Source organism: Anolis carolinensis, chromosome 4, assembly GCF_035594765.1.
Source record: "Anolis carolinensis isolate JA03-04 chromosome 4, rAnoCar3.1.pri, whole genome shotgun sequence".
NCBI lineage: Eukaryota > Metazoa > Chordata > Lepidosauria > Squamata > Dactyloidae > Anolis > Anolis carolinensis.
Genome location: NC_085844.1, coordinates 176,182,363 through 176,202,397, shown reverse-complemented (window position 1 = coordinate 176,202,397; position 20,035 = coordinate 176,182,363). Strand labels below are relative to the sequence as shown.

The following is a 20,035-nucleotide window of genomic DNA, read 5'->3' as shown; positions in this document are numbered from 1 at the left end:
TGCACTCTAGTCCCCTCCTCGCACGCTTCATCACAGCCAGCTCCTCAGTGAACCAAGGAGTAGACGTGACTCTACGCAGCGAGAGGGGGCGTTCGGGGGCGATCGTGTCCAATGCTCTTGCCAGCTCACTATTATAGCAATCAGCCAGGACATCGACAGGATCGCCAGTCTCCAGAACAGGAAGATCCCCAAGAGACCTCAGAAGTCCATCCGGATCCATCAGCCTCCTGGGGCGGACCATCTTAGTGGGTCCACCACCCCTGCGGAGGTTAGAAGACACGGCGAGACTTAGACAGATCAGATGATGGTCAGACCATGACAATGGAAGGATATTTTGTTCTTCCACTCTGACTGTCCCACCGTCCACAATGAAGACAAGGTCCAACATGTGTCCCGCCTGATGTGTGGGCCTAGATATAACTTGAGTCAGCCCCATGGTCGTCATGGCAACCATGAAATCCTGAGCTGCACCTGTTGATGTGGTCTCGGCATGGATGTTAAAGTCTCCCAAAACAATAAGTTGTTGGGAGACCAAGGCCGCATTAGAAACCACTTCTGCTAGCTCAGACAGGGAGACTGCTGGGTCGCGGGGTGGACGGTACACCAACAGAATCCCCAAGCTGTCTCGGGCTCCCACCTTCAGCAGGACACATTCAAACCTCGTAGATTGCGGAACGGCGCACCTGATCAGGGTGATGGACTGCCGGAAGATCACCGCGACTCCTCCTCCCCGCCCCTCAACCCTGGCCTGCTGATGAACCCCGAAACCCGGTGGACACATCTGGGTGAGATTTACCCCACCCAGTTCATCCAACCATGTCTCGGTAATACATGCCAGATCCGCCCCCTCATCCAGGATTAAATCCTGGATGATAGCTGTCTTACCATTGACGGATCTGGCATTCAGAAGCAGGACCTTAAGGCTGAGGGGTCTGTCCTGAAGACTACCACACCTATTCCTCTCCAGGGTCGCAATAACTCTGTTGCACTTCTCCCTGGGTCGTTGGTGACCGTTCTTCCTTCTCCCCCACACCTTAGCTATAACTAGGCATAAAATAAGTGTTGGGTTGTTTTTACTTTACCATTTGCATGTTTAAGAAAAATACATCTATTGTAATTAATTAATTAATTAATTAATGGGCTGAGTCCAGAATAGCCAACCTACAAATAGAAGGAGTCACTAGGTCTAGTAGAAGCTCACTGCTGTAGCCTTTCACCTTGCAGCCCCTCATGTTTCCTGTGATGCTGCCCCAAAGAGTTTCTCTGCCCTACAGATCTATTCTCCTGGGAATGCAGGAGAAGAACCTCCTGTTTCTTTTCTCTAGTACATGAGCAATTCCACTAAGCAAAGTTGCACTAAAGTGATTGGGGGCTGTGATGTGGTTCCATAAATAGGGGCTCATTTCAGTACATGTGACCGACTCTACTGCTAGCATATAAATGAAATGAAGGAAAGAACAAAGCAAAAGAAAAGCAGACAGCTGCAGAAAAATATTGTGAACCTATTCCCAAGTATGCAATTTTAGGAAAACTGAATGCTTGATTTTTTTATTTTGTCACAAATGTTGATGTAACAACAACATCAGGAAATTTCATCCCTAAAATCCCTTTTAACTAACTACAGCTTACAGAAGAAAATATTCAATTTTAAGAAATTTTTCATGCTCCACTGACCAGTTAGTGTTCTTTAATGCTTTCCTGACAATAGAAAATGCAACACAGCATGTATAATTGGTAACTATTTGGGGGGAATATAAAACTAGAAGACAGAGAAATCCGTTTCTCTTTTACTTATACTTGGGGGCAAAATACAACCACAATAGAGACATGGATGTTTCCAATATGAATACTGTCTCACTTTGTTGATGTTGGGGGAGGAAAGCTTTGACTGTCAGATTCCTCTGTTAGACCATGGTTCCTGATATTTCTTCCATCCTTCTCAGCAGGAAAGAGATCAGATCCAGAGTTCAGTCCATCTGTACTTTATCTCAAATAAATTCCTAATTTTTTTGTGATGTGGTGCTTACCCCATTCTTCAAACCATTTATCAAATGCTGTCAAATAGCATGTAATAAATGCTGGCTTTCAGGGTGATTATTCACTGGCAGGGCCGACCCTAGGTAATTTTCAAGTGTAAGCAAACAGTATTTTTGGCACACATCCCCAAACCAATCATTGAAAAATAAAAGGTATAAGTTAACAGAATATATATATATATATATATATATATATATATATATGGATGGCACATATGGTCCCTGCATATGTGTTTGTATGTTTGTGTGTGTGTGTGTGTGTGTGTATAATATATATACATAGACATACACATAATGTGGAGAATATGTAGCAAGGTAGATAGATACTGTAGGTTGGGAGCCACAGCGGAGGAACCTTCCCGGGAGCAAGGCCTTTAATAATAATAATAATAATAATAATAATAATAATAATAATATCCCAACGAAGGATTCCCCCAGGCAGGAAGCAGCCAAGCTTTGAAGCTGAAAGGCTATTCAATGTTAACCAAGGTGGGCAATTGAAACATTCACACCTGCCTCCAACAGACAAGTGTTCTTTCTCCCACCCTGGACCTTCTGTTGATATATAAACCTCACTTGACTAGTTTCCAACCTCTGAAGATGCCTGCCATAGATGCAGGCGAAACGTCAGGGGAGAATGCTTTTGGAACATGGCCATACAGCCTGAAAACCCACGTCGTTGCCACCTCACCTCAGGCCTCGCCTGGCTTTCTCTCTGCCAGGCTCCAAGGCAGGGTGAGGAGAAGGGCAAGCGGCTGGCAAGGCTCCCTCTTCTTTTCTCTCTCCCCTTCCCTCCCTGCTTCTCTCCCTCTGAGAGGTCTCAGTGAGAGAGAGAGAGAGAGAGAGAGAGAAGCAGGGAGGGAAGGGGAGAGAGAAGGGAAGAGGGAGTCTTGTCTCTCCTCCTCGTGGCAGAGAAAGCTGAGCACTCTTCCACTTCCTGGAGGCGCCTCAACTGCGCCCTCTAGAGGACAGCGCCTTCAGCACCCACGTACTTTGCCTAATGGTTGAACCGCCCTTGTTCACTGGAAAAGTAACACAAAGAGAGACACTAATACCATTAAAATGTGAAGAGACTAAAGGTGGATTCCTACTTTATATCCCACTTATTTCTATGTTAGCTAAAAACATGAATGTTTTATGATAATATAAAATGTATACCATGGAAGAAAAGGAAGTGCCCTGTATCATTCTTTTAAGTTCTTACACAATCTGAACCAGTTATTGTGTATCACAAATAGAATATAAATAAACCATTCACAGAAAACAAGAAAATCAGCAATAAACCATGGGCTCCTAATATAGAAATTCATCCAAACATTTGCATCTAGACTGGTAACAATATTAGTTATTAGCAGCAAAACCAACAGAAAAACCAACAAGGTGGGGGTTTTTTTTAGGGCTTCAGTTCACTTCAAATGTATGATATCTAACAACAATGAATTTGCCTTGTGTATTTAGCTGAGATCTTGTATCACCAAGCTAGTTATGAAAAGTGAGCCCTGGCATTGTAACTACATTTCTGAATGTAACCTCCATTACTGCTGGGAGAGGGCTAGAAGCTTCTTCAGATACCTGCACCACTCCCTACTGCTTAGGAAGGCTTTCTGTTAGTTGAGCTGCCAGGTTGACATAGTAGATTTTTGGGAGAACTTTTGGTCACTGCACTTGAGCAAAGCCATAAATGTAAGTTCCCAGAGTATCTAGTTTACAAACTTGTAAATCCTGAACAGATACATGCACAGACAAATCCTACATGACTGTATATTAGGATAAGTGTCAGAAACTCAGCAATAGTTTGTGTGCTAGTAACAAGATTTCAAGACGATAAAGGGAATATTGAATATATGACACGCATCAAGAAGCATCAAAACTGATTTTGATAGCCAAATGTCATAATTAAAAGGAAATTTCAACTTCTCTTTTACATAACTACTAATTCTGATGTACAATGGACTCTCAGTTAATCAGAACTCTCAAGCAACTGCAAACAAAAAACAAAGAAATAATACTTTAAATTAAAAAGCTGTTTTTACAATACAGTTAAACAGTAAAACTGACTAACATTGATTTAAGTTTGTCTTTATTTGCAGTTATTGACTGTTTTTCAATAATATCAAGTCAATATAGAGTTGATTGTATGATATAGTACAGGGTATAGCATTAGTTCTATTTTTAATAGTAACTCTCAAGCAACCAGAAACTAACAATACTAAAAGCAATATAATGTCCAAATTAAAAACCTAAAACATATAAACACTAAAAGAGAACTAGCCCTTGGTCTATTAAAATAGTTAAAGCCATTAAAATTATTTAAAACATTGTGAGGTGAAATTGTCCCTAATATTTTGTCAACACCACAATTCATAGGAAGATTTGTGGGATGTTGTTTGGTTGAGTATCTTATGTTAGTCTGTGAGAAGGTGTGTCTAATGCATAACAGAATTCCCTTCTTGTGTAAACAAGGTCAGTGTGAAACTTGTGACTCGGTACATGCAATAACAGTATATTTCAAAAACCAAAATTGCAATGTCCTCATACAGTAAATGCTTGTAATCAATAGCATACAAGAAGGTTATGTGTAATTACTTGAATTATTTAAAATTCCAAGACAGCTACGGGATTAGGAGATTAGAGTAAAGGGGAAAATAGCAAAAACCAGGAAAGAGAAAAGGTTAGCACTGATTTTCATCCCTTCCAATAATATTAAAAATGATGTGCAAAGCTCAACTAATCTGGTTTCTGGATGATGCCCAGTTTCTTGCCACGTGTTTCTTTTCTGGGTCCTGCCCGCGGGGAGTTTCTGTCAACACAAGCTCAGGAAACAGTTATACTGTTCACTTCTTAGAGAAGAAAAAAAATCTTCCCTTTCTATCTGAAGTATGGTGAATTTTGCTGCTAATCAGTCCCAGGTGCCTTTGCCTCATTTTACAGAATATGTGAGATTCTTCCAACAGTTTGATACTAAATCAGTCAGGGTAGTTTACTCCTCTTTTTAAAAATAATATTTTTATTCAAAAAAGCAAAAGACATGGTTACACAAGAGCAATAGAACATGCAAACAAGGGTTTTTTGAGGTTATATGTTTTTAAAATCTGCACAACTACATTTAATCTATGGCAACTAAATACCTCTTAAAATAATTGATTCCTTCATCAGAGTAATTTACCAAATCAGTCAGTGTAATTTACTCTTCTGAAGAATTAATTTTTCATTATTTTATATTCTGCTATGAAATAAGCAAACATACTTTTGGGCATAGCATACAATGAAACATACTGGAACTCCAGCTGTGCTTAGTGAAAAGAGGTTGCTTGGCTCAGGATCTAGCTGGCTGCCATGGGATGGAGCCCCAACTAAGGTCAGAATGACCAGAAATTGCCCTTTTGTTCCTTACTTCTCCCAACAACATAACCGGAAACCTGTTAGATGGTTCACCACAGATACTCTGACGTTGCAGAAAAGCCAAGTGGGTCATGGCATATACAAAATTACCCAACAAGAGTTGACAGACAGAAGATAACCAAGTATGAAGTAAAACCCCAAATTACTCTGGTAATTTGGTTTTTGGAAAAAGAATGCCAACTACTCTTCCCTAGAACATAAACAATTTACTTTTAAAGAAGCAATATGATGCGTCAGAAATACTACCTGAACACATTTTGAAAGGCATTTTATACAGACACTTACCGGTACCTTTCTACAAATTTGCTTTGGCTTTTTTTACTGCAGTGACACAGGAAGAAAGACTCAAGAATATTCTTGACTTTTAACCTGCTATATTTGAACACAATGGCCTACAAAAGCATGGATGGTAGAATGAATGGGTTAGTGTCACCTGCCCAGACTAGGCGGAGGACACCTGAGTCCATCCCCAAAATTATTAGGCAAACTTGGACCATCAAGACTTCTCTAAAATCATGCTCCCTTAGAAGTGATCAATCAAAAGGATCAAAGATGTATTTATATCTAGATCTTAATGTATACTGTATTTCTTTGTTTTGTAAAAATTACCAATAAGTCGGCAAAATTAATAATGACTTGCCTGCCAATATCGACCCCCCCCCCCCCCCCCAAACCTTAAAAACAGTCCTGGCGGTCAGATTCCATTTAATGATGAAGAAAAGTTGACCAAACTAACCATAAGTCCTAAGTAAGGAGAGCAATGCTGAAGAAAATGTTTTTATATGCAGAAAAGGTGGGCATTCCTAGATATCCTGACACATTGTAAGGGACCACGACTTCTTTTAATCCAATGTGCCAGTGCTGGTACCATGTCTGATCCCATGGCTACAACTGTTTCATTTCTGAACAGTCGACTAATCACTCATGGACAGGCACCTTTCTGAGGACCAGAAACCAGAACCAGAGTAGCACTGAGCTAGAACATCAATTTGTTACTATGAATAGTTGGGACATGTATGATTTTGAAAAAAGGGCTTGTTTATTGTTAGTTAGCTTGTATTATTGTTGCAGCATTTTCTATTGCTCAACTGCTGATGTTGTATAATTTTGCAAAAATGCTAAATTACTATATAAGCTTGCTTGAAAATAGATTTTAACATGCTTGCCAGATTCTGCTTGGCACTGCATCTCTCTAAATAAACAGCTTATTTATTCTACTGGAGACTCCATTCTTGATGTTTAAAGGGCCAAATTTCCCTATCAGTAGTTCCAATCAGAGCAGATGTACCAATTCCATGGGATTTTCACAAGGGTTGACTCACTCCACAACAGTGGATTCAGTTGTCTATTTTAATAGGCAATATGAATGAGATTCAGACCAATGGCATTTTAACACTTCATCCGCTTGAGTGGTGGCCTATTTCCATAGTCAGGTCTGTATGTAGACTATGGAGAGCATTCTGAACCACAATAAACCAAATTCTCCTCTATTTTTCACTTTGTATAAACTTCCAAATAAGTGTACTCACATAATGATATATACTGTATTAGCCAGAATCCCCTTTGACAGTCAGAAATGTGTAACCATGGCTATTGTGTACTTGCAGTCTCTATATGGCCCCTAGTTTAGGGGTTATGTAGAGACTAAAAATCCTCCAATCTGCAATTACTGGTTAGCTATAATTGTGATCAATGGCAGTCTATTCCCTTGTTTATCAGGTAGTAGCTGGCTGAAATTCCATTTGTCTCTGTGTGAGCCATATCTGATGTACAGGGAAATTGTGCCAGGGTTCTGCTTCTGTCTATTGCACTAGAGATTGTCCACAGGAGGAAGTGTAAACAGCAACCAGCTTCTTCTGAGATTTGGTTAAAATTCACTATGTAGCACAGTAACTATGGTGCTTACAAATATGTAAATCCCATACTGGATTCCAGCCACAGCTATTTTGTATAAATAAGATCTACTCTGTTTTGTTTGTTTTCCACTGCAATGCTAAAGTTGCTCCAAATCCATTTTCCTCATTGATTACAGGACTATTTCTCGATGTAACAAAAATGTTTTTAACTGAAAGCATTACCACTTGTTTTACATTCAATAAGCAGTGCTTTATATTGTTCCAGCAGTCTGTCCACTATCTGGAAAGCAGCCCTTTCCTAAATAACAATAAAATCCTAAATGATGGATCTCACATCCAGTTATGGAACCTACCTAATCCTTCCAAATGTTCTGTATTTTCTATTTGTCCCTAGAGTTGTGCAATGAAGCTGGGATAACAAACTACTATACATATGGGAACTATCAATTTTCTTTGTAAATATAAGACCCTTGGCTCTTCAGGTGAGGAGTAAAATGTTGGCTCTGAGGAACATAATTGACTTCAAGAAACTCTTGTTGTCAACTATTTGTTTTACTCTCCTCACATTTGTATTGGCATTGAGTTAAATTCCAATTTACAGCAGTGTTTCCTGAATCCCTTTTACTTGAAGCACTAGATAGCTTAAGACTCTAAAATACTCCCTAGTCAATATGCACCAAAATCTAATAAACACTTAAGACAAAGCTGCACATTGGAAAGCAACATACCTTTATGTTCTTCCACATAAAATATTATATACAAAAGGACACACCTGCTGCAAATCTTTTATTTTAGCTTTTTTTAAACCAAAAAGTTTGCTATAAAATTATTTCAAGTTTGTGCATTACATGGTTGCTAACATTCACTTATAGGCTGTCCCAAGATTCCAAGAATGCAAACGTACAGTTCATCATTCGAAAAGCTCCATGTTATAAATTAACCTAATGTTTCTGAGAATAGGCCTGAATTACTTCACTGTATTTGTTTTACTGATACCTTTTGAGAAATCTCTGCTCTCGACTAGTGTCACACTCTACCTTGGATGGCCTGGGTTTATATGCTGAGGACTACTAGATAGATGTCCCTACTTTGATGAAAATGACATTCTTACCCTTTCTATTTCCTCTTCTATGAAAAACAAAACCGTCTATTCAGACAGTTCCATTCATCTAACAAAAAATGAGACCAGTTGGGATTAGCACTGAAATATGTGGACATATTTCCAGTGCATACCAGAAAAATTGCTATTTTAGTAGTAGTAGACGTACAATTGTATATAAATTAGATTCCACACACATACACCAAACATACATGATTTTTCTTCTAATACATACACGTCTTAAAGCATATGGTTGTTTTTCCATTTTCAAGCTGCCACAAATCAAATTTTACTATCTTCACAACTGCTGAAATTAAACAGAGCTTGTCATTATTTATAGTGAGTGCTGTAAGTAATGCTAAAATAACACTTCACTACTTGAAACTCAAAAACAAAAACAAAAAGCTTGATCATGACAAGCTCCACTTTCTACATGCCAAAATATTTCTAAATCAAACACTTCTCCTTTAATTAATATTAATATAAATTAGTATAAAATTACTTGATCCAGCATTCTGTACACTTCACACACTTCTTTGCTGAACAGAAAAAAAATTATACATCACATATATAGCCAGTGTAAATATATTTGGTAATGAAGTCAGATTTTGTTAGAACATTTTCAAGTAAATTAAATAATTTTTGTCAAACTATTTAAATGTCTTAGCAAATCATTTGGGAAAATGGAGAGCTGCACTTGGTATTGACTTTGGCAAAGATTAGTATAACAAGAGTTTTTTTGTTTTAAAAAAGGCTTTAAATCAAAATCTTAGTCTTTCTGTCAAATGTAAGCAGACTTCTTGTGCCCTGTTGCTTGTAGCTTTTGGCTTCTTTCACCCATGATGACTCAGTCACTACAGTTTTTGATAGCAATCATTTTGGTCTGTCCCAAAGACTTAAATCCAGGAATCCAACCTTGTCATCACATTGGTTCACAGTACAGAAATTCTGTACATACACTTATACAAGGGGGCTGAGATAGGTGATGAATGAGGCAAAACACTGCACAGTTTCCAGAAGTCTAAAACAGTGTGTATAAAGAAGAATAGCTACAGCATTTACTTAATTTAGGTAGTTAATTTTTTATCTGAAGGAATCCAGGTGCCCTACTGACAAAGCTGCAACATTTCTATATCCAAGAAGTAAGTGTGCCTCAAATAATGTGTTAAGTCAAATTATTAGATGTAAGATTTCTATAAGCTCTCAAAAGGAAGACAGCTATAAGTGGAAATGGCATTAACCCATTTCAGAACAGACCCGTCCTTTAGAACAGGGCTTCTTAATAATTTTTTTGGTATTGCAACCCCTTTCCACCTGAGAAATTTTACATTATCCTGGGTATATAGGTATATAAAATAGGTATTAAAAACCAAACTTTTACTGATAATAAATCAGCATTTGCAAGGCTTAGTAAACAGCAAGATTTTCCTTTTTGTGGAGTACAACTGAAGCAGTTTCTGCAGAGTCTACTGTAACACTGCATATTGTTGCTAACAGATGTGTTTAAATTAGTGGTGGTTAGAAACATTTTGCCAAATTTTTCATAACCTCAACATTGAGCTATGAGGACCCCATTTGGGGTTGGAACCCATAGTTTAAGAAGCAGTGTTTTAACACAAAATGTTTACGCATAAATGTTGACCAGCCTTCAATGTCTTGGTCAAGGAAGTACTCAGTATGTTTCCATACTTGTTCTGAAGTCTGAAGACAACTCAATTTTATATGTACAGGAAATTTTAAAATAGCACTCACCTTACCTGATTTACACGTACCCTTTCTAACTTATTTCACTTGACTTGTCAGGTTGACAGCTTTCTCCCCTGATTCTCATTTCTACAGATGTTGACCAATTTATTATGACTGGGATTTTCTCTATGGTCCTTTGCATAATTTCACAAGTATGGCTTCTCCTTCCAAGTTTTGGTGGATTTCTTTTAAATATATGCTTAGTCCAAGGTGGATAGCAAATCAATCCCAAGCCCCACCCATCTCTGAAGTCCTTCTTTTTCAGAACTGGGAAAAGTTACTATTTTGGACTACAATTCCCAAAATCTCTCAGGCAATGTGGCTAGTGACCTGCTGCTTGGAGGACTCTGTGAGTTATAGCTTCATAATGTAACTATTCTATTTCCGTTATAGCAAGAGGCTCATTTATAGCAAGAGATGGTCCAAACGGAGACCTGAGATGGTGGAAAATAAATAGCACCGTGAATAAAATTTGCTTCAGATCTGCTGCTGAAACAAGAAGTAAAATTATCTACCATTATAGAAAGTCACATATTTAGCTCCGACATTCATTTGTGGTATAGAGATAAATTATGTCTGAAATCTATTTGATTTGAAACTGATATTAAAACAAGGATCATTTAAAATATTTTTAAAGTGTTTTATTTTGAATTTGGTAATGACAGCAGATAACAAGTTATTATGCAAAATAGTATTTGCAGGAATACATCACTAATAAGACAAAAATTATATAATTAAATCAAATAATCTCATTTGAAAATCAGTGTATTGAACAAAGCCATGCTTCAAACTTCATTCTTAGTTTCAAGACACTTGCATGTTGATTAGAATCTTGCCATTATTTTAGCTTTGTATTAAGTTAGAGACAAACTGCAATCCTTTACAGATCTGCTTTTAAAGATAGGATATGACTACACTGCTTGCTTTGCTTACCAAACATTAAAAAGTAATAGATTAGCATGGTCTTCCATGACATGCTCTGAGAAAAAGAAATAAATTAAAAAAACAAAAAAAGGTTTTTAATCCAGTTGTGAGCAAAGCCAGTAAATACAAATTTGTTCCTAGCAGCTGAAGCTTACAAGGGAACATCTAATAAAAACTTAAACAATTTGGCTTATTTCTTTCCATGCAATGGAGACTACTTCAATGGGAATAAATAAATCAGAATGCAGAGCCAAGCAATATGTTCAGGATGGAGAAATAATCTTAAGCAGTATCACGATAGTAACACTATGGGGATAAGAGAAAGAGAACAACCAAATATTTGAGAAATAAGGGGAAAGATGTGAAAGAACAACTATAAAATAAATGGCCAATGTTTTTAATTCCACATTTTATGAACCAAAATCCTCTTCTTTCAAGAAAACAGACATCTCCTTGCCATAATCCACAAACAAACAAACACACTGTATTTTACTCAGATTTAATAAGTGTGTCAGGACCCTGGCTGCAGAGCACCAATAACCATGCGCAGAGACCAGAATCTATCTAATATCTTTATTAAGAAAATATATAAAGTCAATAAAAACAAGTGTAGAATATAGTTCAGAAGTAGACCTTTCAGGAAAGATCAAATATAGTCCAGGAAAATAATGTCCAATATGTGATATTAAAGTCCAAAGTTATAATCCAATAACCGAAACACACACTTTGCCAAGCAAAGTGTGGGGAGAAGACAAGGTCCTTAAGTCCATAGAAACTTGGCAAATAGGCTGGAAGCAAACTTGATACTTGGCTAGAACAAGACTCGAAACAAGGCAACAAGAGCAAAAACAAGGTCCGTGGTAAAACGCGGGACAAGGCAAGGCTGGAAACTTGATCCAGGAAACAGGGAACTGGAGTACGAAGTCTACACACGATCTCACTCCTCCAGCTGACGAATTGACTCCGCAAAGTTTCCTTTGCGGCAAACACCTAAATAGGGTCTCGTTTCCCGCCAGAAGAACACTTTCCCTGGAGAACTAGAAGTGAAACTCAACTTAGTCCAGATGCAAAACTCCTTAGAATTTCCCAAGGGAAGCAGACCTAATCAGCTAATTGTTTGGCTGCGATTCTGGCGCTTCGGCGCTTCGCCTCCCTAGCGCCTCTATCTTTATTATAATTATTTTTACGAGAAAACGGGGGAGAATTCTGCCCAAGGCTTGTTTGGCTGACTTCTTGAGGGCAAACATCCTCCAGGTGCAAGGGCTCCGTTTCTGGCTGAAACGGTGTAAATCCCATGTTTTCCTCTTCGTCTGCCACAATAGTACTAGGAACGGGACTACAAGGCCCATGAGACATCACAAAGTGGCACATAGTAAGCATTGAGATATATTCCCAAAAAACTAATTTAGGACATATATTTTATTTTTAATTTATTAGTGAAAGCATGACAAAAGAGATGGATCAATGAGAACTTAATAAAATTAGCACTTTACTACTGTCTGAAATGCCCCAGTTGACCTGCAAGCTCGCTCAGGATAAATCACATTTCACAAATTACCAGGAGATAGCCTTGGGTTTGAGTCCTTTTCTGCTCTCTGGCAGGCAAGACCTCAAGAACAAACCCTTTCTTCCTTTTAAGAAATGTATGAATCACTTATTCTTTTTCTTACAGAACATTGCCCAGGCAAAACACAGGAACAAAGGGCAGGAGAACCTTGTGTGCGCCAACCAAGTCTCTCCTTCTCTTTGTCACTTGCCCACTTCATCCTTGGAAAAACAGAAAACAAAGAGGAGAGGCTGAGAACATTCATTGCTGCATTTTGCATGAGAACTCACTTCAGACAGGAGAAATAGGAAAACAAATACAGACCAACATGGCCAGGCTCTCCTTTTTGTTTTTCTGGTTCCCTGGAAAAGCAGGCGGTTCAAGGTAAAACACAGAACCAAATGCTGACTTATAATATCTGGGCTCCTGGAGCCAGCAAGAAAATTAAATATAGTTGGAATATTCATGTCTTCTCCACTTTCTGATGTCCCACCCCCCAAAAGTAGCGGGTTGGCCGTAATACTGAAATTAGTAATTAAATTGTGAAAGATTTTGCATGGTACAACATTTGTATTTTCTGAATTCAGAACCCAAAATATATTAGAAACAGCTACAGTATTGAAAATATTTTAATTGTGTAATTGAAGACAGAGAAGCAGTCCCAAGGACAGCAGCGTTTAATGTATTTATCTTAACTGAATGTAGCCTCTTCCAGTTTTCATTTATTCTTGCAAACAAAAGTACCTGCATTACTGCAGCATGTAGATAAGGCTTTGTAAGAGAAGAATTGAAGTAGAATGTAAGTCAACTGGTTAATGATGTTCTCTTAGAAAACAGATCCCTGGATGGAAAACTTTCTGACTTTAAATATGATCTACTGAATGTTGGTTTACAAACATGGAACCTCTAAAAACCCAATTTTCTCATTATCCAAAATGAGTTGATACATGATGCTAGGATGGTATATCCAAGAGCTTGAAAAGTTATTGAGTCACATGTATTTACCTCTGCTTTTTCTCTACTCACAAGTTCTGGTGATATTTGGAAACTAAAATCTTAAGCTCTTCTTCTAAGTATGCTTCTGAATAAATGACCATGCCCTTTGAACTTACCAGAATTTAGCTTACTCTAATTTGCTTCCTAGTTTCTATCATACCATATTGCTATAGTGCTCCAAAATATTATGGTGGGAATATATGTATGTAAAACTGAAAAAAAAGACATTCAGGTAGTTTCTGAAAGGCTTTACCATTGCTGAAAAGATGGGAAGGATGCAATGGAGAGAGGGAGGGAAATATGCTAGGAATTTTCCTGTGAAACTTGAGAATGGTAGAAATATACGGTTCCTGGGAGTGTAGAGACCCTGAGACAAGTGTTATCTCCCACATTCAAGAGCTATATAGATTCATGCTCCCCAATAGCAGACTCTTTCAGATCCACATTACATTTTGCGACATGGCAACACCATCCATGGTCCCACTATTCTGATCCCAATAAGATGTTGAGCAGAGTTCAGAAAGAACTGGTGTTTTGGTATTATGTTTCTATCTATGTAGCTTTTGAAAGATTCTCAAAATTATATTTAATAATAATGTCATTACAAGTCATTAATGAACATACATTTGTTGCTAAGCAAGCATAGAAATGAGTATGTGTTTGGTTATGGTATGTGTGGGTAAGCTGGTCTGCTAAGTTTTAATACGTACCTTTCTCTGTTGTTTTGTAAGGGTGATAAGTGAGGGTGTGCACTGGTGCACTCAAGCATATGTTGCCTTGAAGGTACGTCATGAGGTGGTGCCAGGAGACCAGGTGATGGCCCATTGGGGTTAGTGCTGGAACCAGTGTACATGCCTAAGAAGGAAAGAGACCCAGTGAAAAAGAGTCAGCTCTGAAATCTTTGTTTAACCTCTTCTTAGCACAGATGAGTCCAATCCAGTGTCAGAAGCTAAATTCCTTTTACCATTTCCTTACCCCTACAATAGTTGCTTTCCTGGATTGGGTTAGAAAGAATTGCTTTAGAATGACCCAGTGGGAATGTGTAAGTACAGAGTGCTCTTATCTGAGAATTCAGTCAGTAAGCCATGTCCTCAGTAAGCCATGAGGGCGATCTGGCTGCGACATTTTGTCACCCCATTGATCGCCAGGGTTGATTCGGCTGATCTGGCTGGCTAGGCAGGTGTCCCCTTCCTCCCTCACTGCTCCATGTGCATCCCTCCCGAAGCTGCATGCTCGGTGGAAGAGGACGACGTCCTAGGTATAGAAGGAGTGTACTGAGGTCTCCAGTCTTCGGTCCCAGGTATACGACAGCTGCGCTCCCCTGCTAGAATCTCAAAACAAGCTTCTTTATGCTACTCCATTTTATTCTCCCCTGAATTCCCTCTCCTTTAGTCAATCAACATTCCAAGGAAGTGAGCATGCTCAGTATTTATTGAGCAGTCCTCACTTTTAATACTGATGTACTTTATTACAAAGAAATGTTCAATTTAAATATGTAAAAATAAAATAAAGAACATAAAGAAAAGTCCTGCTGGAGGAGACCAGAAGCCATCTAGATTAGCATTCTGTTGACAAGGTGGACAAGCTCAAAAGCAGGACATGAGTGCAGCAGCATCTTCTCATTCATGATCCCCAGCAACTAATATTTAGAGGCATTGCGTTTCAGATACTGGATGAAGTATATAGCCAGCATTACTGCTACACATTAGGACAGCCTTATCTTTTATGAATTTGTCTAATCCCCTTTTAAAGTCATATGCATAGGTGACGATCATTACATATTGTAGAAGCAAATTCCAAGTAAGGCATGAAGGCAGGACCCAACCCTGTGAGCAAAGTAATGTCCAGGCAGATAAGTAAGTAGTTGGAGAGATGATAGATAGATGACAGATGACAGTTTCAAGAGAGAAGGCACTGTGCTCTCATTCCGTAATGGTACAAAAACATGGCAAGTACAAATTATTAAGTGTGTCTTGAGTTCTGCCTGAGTCTTTCCCATGAGCCTCATCCTTTCAACTCCTTCCCATTTCCCATCTCGCCATTCTCTCAGAGCCCTATGATGCTGTACACTTATAGCTATCACTTTAACCACCAAGGTTCCATCCTATGAAATCTTAAGGTCTTTAGTTTAGGGAAGGGCCTTAAAGCATTATTAGCTAGAGAACTCTATTGCCTCACTCCCAATCTCAGAATGACACAGGATACAGGCATGGCAGTTAAAGTATAATTGTAGTGCTATAATGTAGTATAGCCCGAAGTAAGATAAATTCCACATTTGACTGAGAAACATGCATCAAACAGATATACATTAAAACCTGGAAGAAGATAGAGAATAACATGGGGGGGGGGTTCAATTTTGTAGCAATATCTGTGCAGTACCAAACTATGTTCTGTGAATCCAACCAACTTCAGAATATTTCCCCATTAATAGCTGTTTCAGTCCTTCCCTTCCCAATTCATACTGTGTTCCTCCCTAGTCACAAATAAGACAGAAATCTTATATATGACATATACACTATAGAATCATAGAATCATAGAATAATAGAGTTGGAAGAGACTTCATGGGCCATCCAGTCTAACCCCCTGCTAAGAAGCAGGAAATCGCATTCAAAGCATCCCCGACAGATGGCCATCCAGCCTCTGCTTAAAAGCCTCCAAAGAAGGAGCCTTGACTACAGTCCGGGGCAGAGAGTCCCACTGCAGAACAGCTCTCAGAGTTAGGAAGTTCTTCCTGATGTTCAGGTGAAATCTCCTTTCCTGTAGTTTAAAGCCATTGTTCCCTGTCCTAGTCTCCAGGGCAGTAGAAAACAAGCTTGCTCCCTCCTCCTTATGACTTCCCCTCACATATTTATACATGGCTATCATGTCTCCTCTCAGCCTTCTCTTGCAGGCTAAACATGTCCAGCTCTTTAAACCACTCCTCATAGGGCTCGTTCTCCAGACTTCAGTGTGCCTGTCCCACTTGGAAGAATATAGCATATGTGTCATGTGAATGTGCATATCACTCATCAGAGTAAAATAAAGAAATGATAATAACCATCAATAAGGAAGAAAGAATATGAACTCAGTGACCCACATCTTGAATGGGACAACCTGATGTCTTTCCAGATTTCTAAAATCAAAACTGGCTCTGCTTCATACTGAGAATCTCATGAAACATCATGACATCTTTTAGTCCCACCTTGATATTATCAATGACTTTACTTTCCCATTAACTTCAGTCAGTTTGGAACAGACTGGGGTACTTGAATTTAAACCTATTTCCAGATATCTGTATTTTTACAAGAAGGGCTGCAAACCACAAGACCTATTCTTTGTTATGTGAATGCCCCTCTGGGGAATATATGACAGTCTATTACTAACAGTTGGAAAAATATTGTTTTAGCACTTGTTCTCTCTACAGACACTATCACTGACTCTGCTTTCTTTTATATATCAGACAGCTGTGTGTTTCCAGGGTGTTATAATTTCCTTTTGGCACCACTCTAGCTGTTAAACCTGTGATAGTGGCAGCCGGATGACATATTTAAAAGATGCAAGGAATTCTAGCTAGACATCACAGAGCTGCTACTTAATTTAATTACAGGACTGGAACACAGACTGTATTAATTACAAATTTAGCATGAAGAAAAAGAAAGACCCAAGGCCAAAATCCAGTTGTTAATCCCAAGAAGACTAAACTCATCTCGAATGTCCAGGATTTTGTGTGAAACATTCAGGGGGGGGGGGGGGGGGGGTCTGCGTAGGAATTGACAAAATTGCTGAAATATAACATAGCAATTTATTGAATACTAGCTATGCCCGGCCACGCGTTGCTGTGGCGAAGTATGGTGGTATGGGAAATAAAGTATTGAGGAGTTGGTGGTAGCTAAGGTAAAGGGCAAAGGTTTTCCCCTGACATTAAGTCCAGTCGTGTCTGACTTTGGAGGTTGGTGCTTATCTCCATTTGTAAGCCGAAGAGCTGGCGTTGTCCGTAGACTCCTCCAAGGTCATGTGGGATGACTGCATGAAGCACTGTTACCTTCCCGCCGGAGCAGTACCTATTCATCTACTCTCATTTGCATGTTTTTGAACTTTAGAGTTGACAGAAGCTGGGGCTAACAGTGGGGGCTCTCTCCAGTCCGCCAATTCAAACCTGCGACCTTTCGGTCCAGAAGTTCAGCACGTTAGCGCTTTAACACGCTGCGTCATCAGGGGATATTATTTCCTAAAGGTTGTGAATATACAATATTTTGGGGGGTTTTTTTTGTCTGTGTTAGCTGGCCTTGATTGTTTCCTTTGTGGTATTTCCAATTTCCTTGCTTTCAGAGTGTTTCTCTTTATTTACTGTCCTGGTTTTAGAGATTATATTGTTCTGTATTATTCTATCACAGTAATTATTTCATATTAAAGTAGAATCTCACTTATCCAACATTCGCTTATCCAATGTTCTGGATTATCCAACGCAGTCTGCCTTTTCGTAATCAATGTTTTTGTAGTCGGTGTTTTAAATTCATTGTGATATTTTGGTGGTAAATTTGTAAATACAATAATTACTACATAGCATTACTGCGCATGGAACTACTTTTTCTGTCAAATTTGTTGTATAACATGATGTTTTGGTGCTTAATTTGTATAATGATTACCTAATTTGATGTTTAATTGGCTTTTCCTGAATCCCTTCTTATTATGCAACATATTCACTTATCCAACGTTCTGCCGGCCTGTTTATGTTGGATAAGTGAGACTCTACTGTATATTGATAATCTTATATTATCTGCTTAGAACTGGATTATATGAGGCCCCTTCATCACAGCTGTATAAAATGCACACTGAAGTGGATTATATGGCAGTGTGGAGTCAAGATAATCCAGTGCAAAGCAGATAATATAAGATTCTAAATGGGTTATATAGCTGTGTGGAAAGGCCTTGAGTCTACACTGCCATATAATCCAGTTAAAATCTGATAATCTGTGGAAGAGGCCTAAGTGAGGCCTAACTGTGCCTGTCCCCTGGGCTGAGTGGGTTGCTAGGAGACCAAGTGGGCGGAGCTTAGCCTTCTAACTGGCAGCAATTGGATAAAAACAATTATTCCTCTCCCTCTAATTAGGACTTTATTTTTCTTTTCTTTTTGTTGTATCAACCTAGAGGCGTGTATGATGGGTTGTGTTGTCAAATTTCGAGGTTGGGGAGGACTGTAGTTTTGTTGTTTTGTCGGTCGCCAGGATTCCATCACTCTTTTTTATATATAGATGTCTACTAGTATTGGAGAAGCACCTGTGCTAGGAATGATGGCCATTTTCACTCCCATCATAATGCCATGCCTAACCAAAACCAGAGACATGACATAATATGTCATTTTGGTCATGTTTTGCAGTTAGTGTACTTTCTCTAGGGTTAAGGGGAGCAAAAATGTAACATCTTAAGCAATTCTGAGTGTGTTGTGAAGTTTGGGGATGAAATAATCCATTTTGTTTTGGGTTTGTTTTTTTTTTAAAAAAAATCCACTGCAGAAAGGGGCCTGAGGGCTACATGGGGCTTGCAGGTATACATTGCTTAGGTGAAATTAACATGTGGATTTAAACCCTGATATTTGCATTCTCATTTTGTTGGTTATACTTACAGAGCCTTTAATAAGGCAGCCAGACTTCCTGATATTTGGAATTTTGGAGTCACATTCACTTTAATGTAGCTGCAACTCTTTTGCAGATATTCCCTGACAATATAGGAAGGTTTGGGATGGAGAGGACAGGGCTGCACCAAATAATTGTAGTTTCCTGTACCTCAGAAGTGGGCTGCCAGAGATTATTCGAACGGCCATTTTTGGTTCCAGTGGATCACATGTTGGCTGTATCCCTGCCATTTTGACAAAATAAGAATTGAGCTCTAGGTGCTCCCAGGAATTGGATTTTCTTTTTCTTCAGTGAAAAGTAGTATTGTATAACAGTATTGCTGTGCTATGAGAAAACCTCACCAAAGCTTCCCAAAGCCCCATGAAGCCTGCATGGTGCATGATTGCCAACTTTGGCATTATCTTCGTATACTGTACAAAAACATTGATGTGAAAAACTAATTATGTAACGAATTTCAGTCAGAGAAAATCAAACAATTCCAGTTCTCATAACATTTTTAGCTTTGAGTAATAAAAAAATACAGTTCAGCTAACAAAGCCACGCATCTCTGTTTCGATCTATCTTGATCAAGTTAATCGCATTGATAAATTTTAGCACCTATGAACATCACTTTCAACCCACAACTAATTTTATATCTTAAGATGAATAGAAATACCATCAACAGAAACAGTATCTCTTCTTCCTAATGGTGGAGTTGATCCAAAACCAAGAAGCCAAACTCCACCCTTCCCAGGGTTTCTCTCCTCCTACCACGGGACAATCTATTCTTTTTATAACAGTAACTACTATTGTCACTCATGGGTGCCAGTGAATATCTC

The 20,035-nt window shown here is 38.8% G+C and overlaps 1 protein-coding gene across 2 annotated transcripts in view; it reads right to left on the bottom strand.

The window, feature by feature from the left end:
* The window catches only part of glis1 (GLIS family zinc finger 1), a 267,434-nt gene that overhangs the window by 18,497 nt on the left and 228,902 nt on the right, over nucleotides 1-20,035 (bottom strand). For both annotated transcript variants that reach the window (XM_062979605.1, XM_062979606.1), the window contains one exon: nucleotides 14,316-14,460. In XM_062979605.1, coding sequence (XP_062835675.1) covers nucleotides 14,316-14,460 — 145 coding nt within the window. The remainder of the gene's footprint in view (nucleotides 1-14,315; nucleotides 14,461-20,035) is intronic.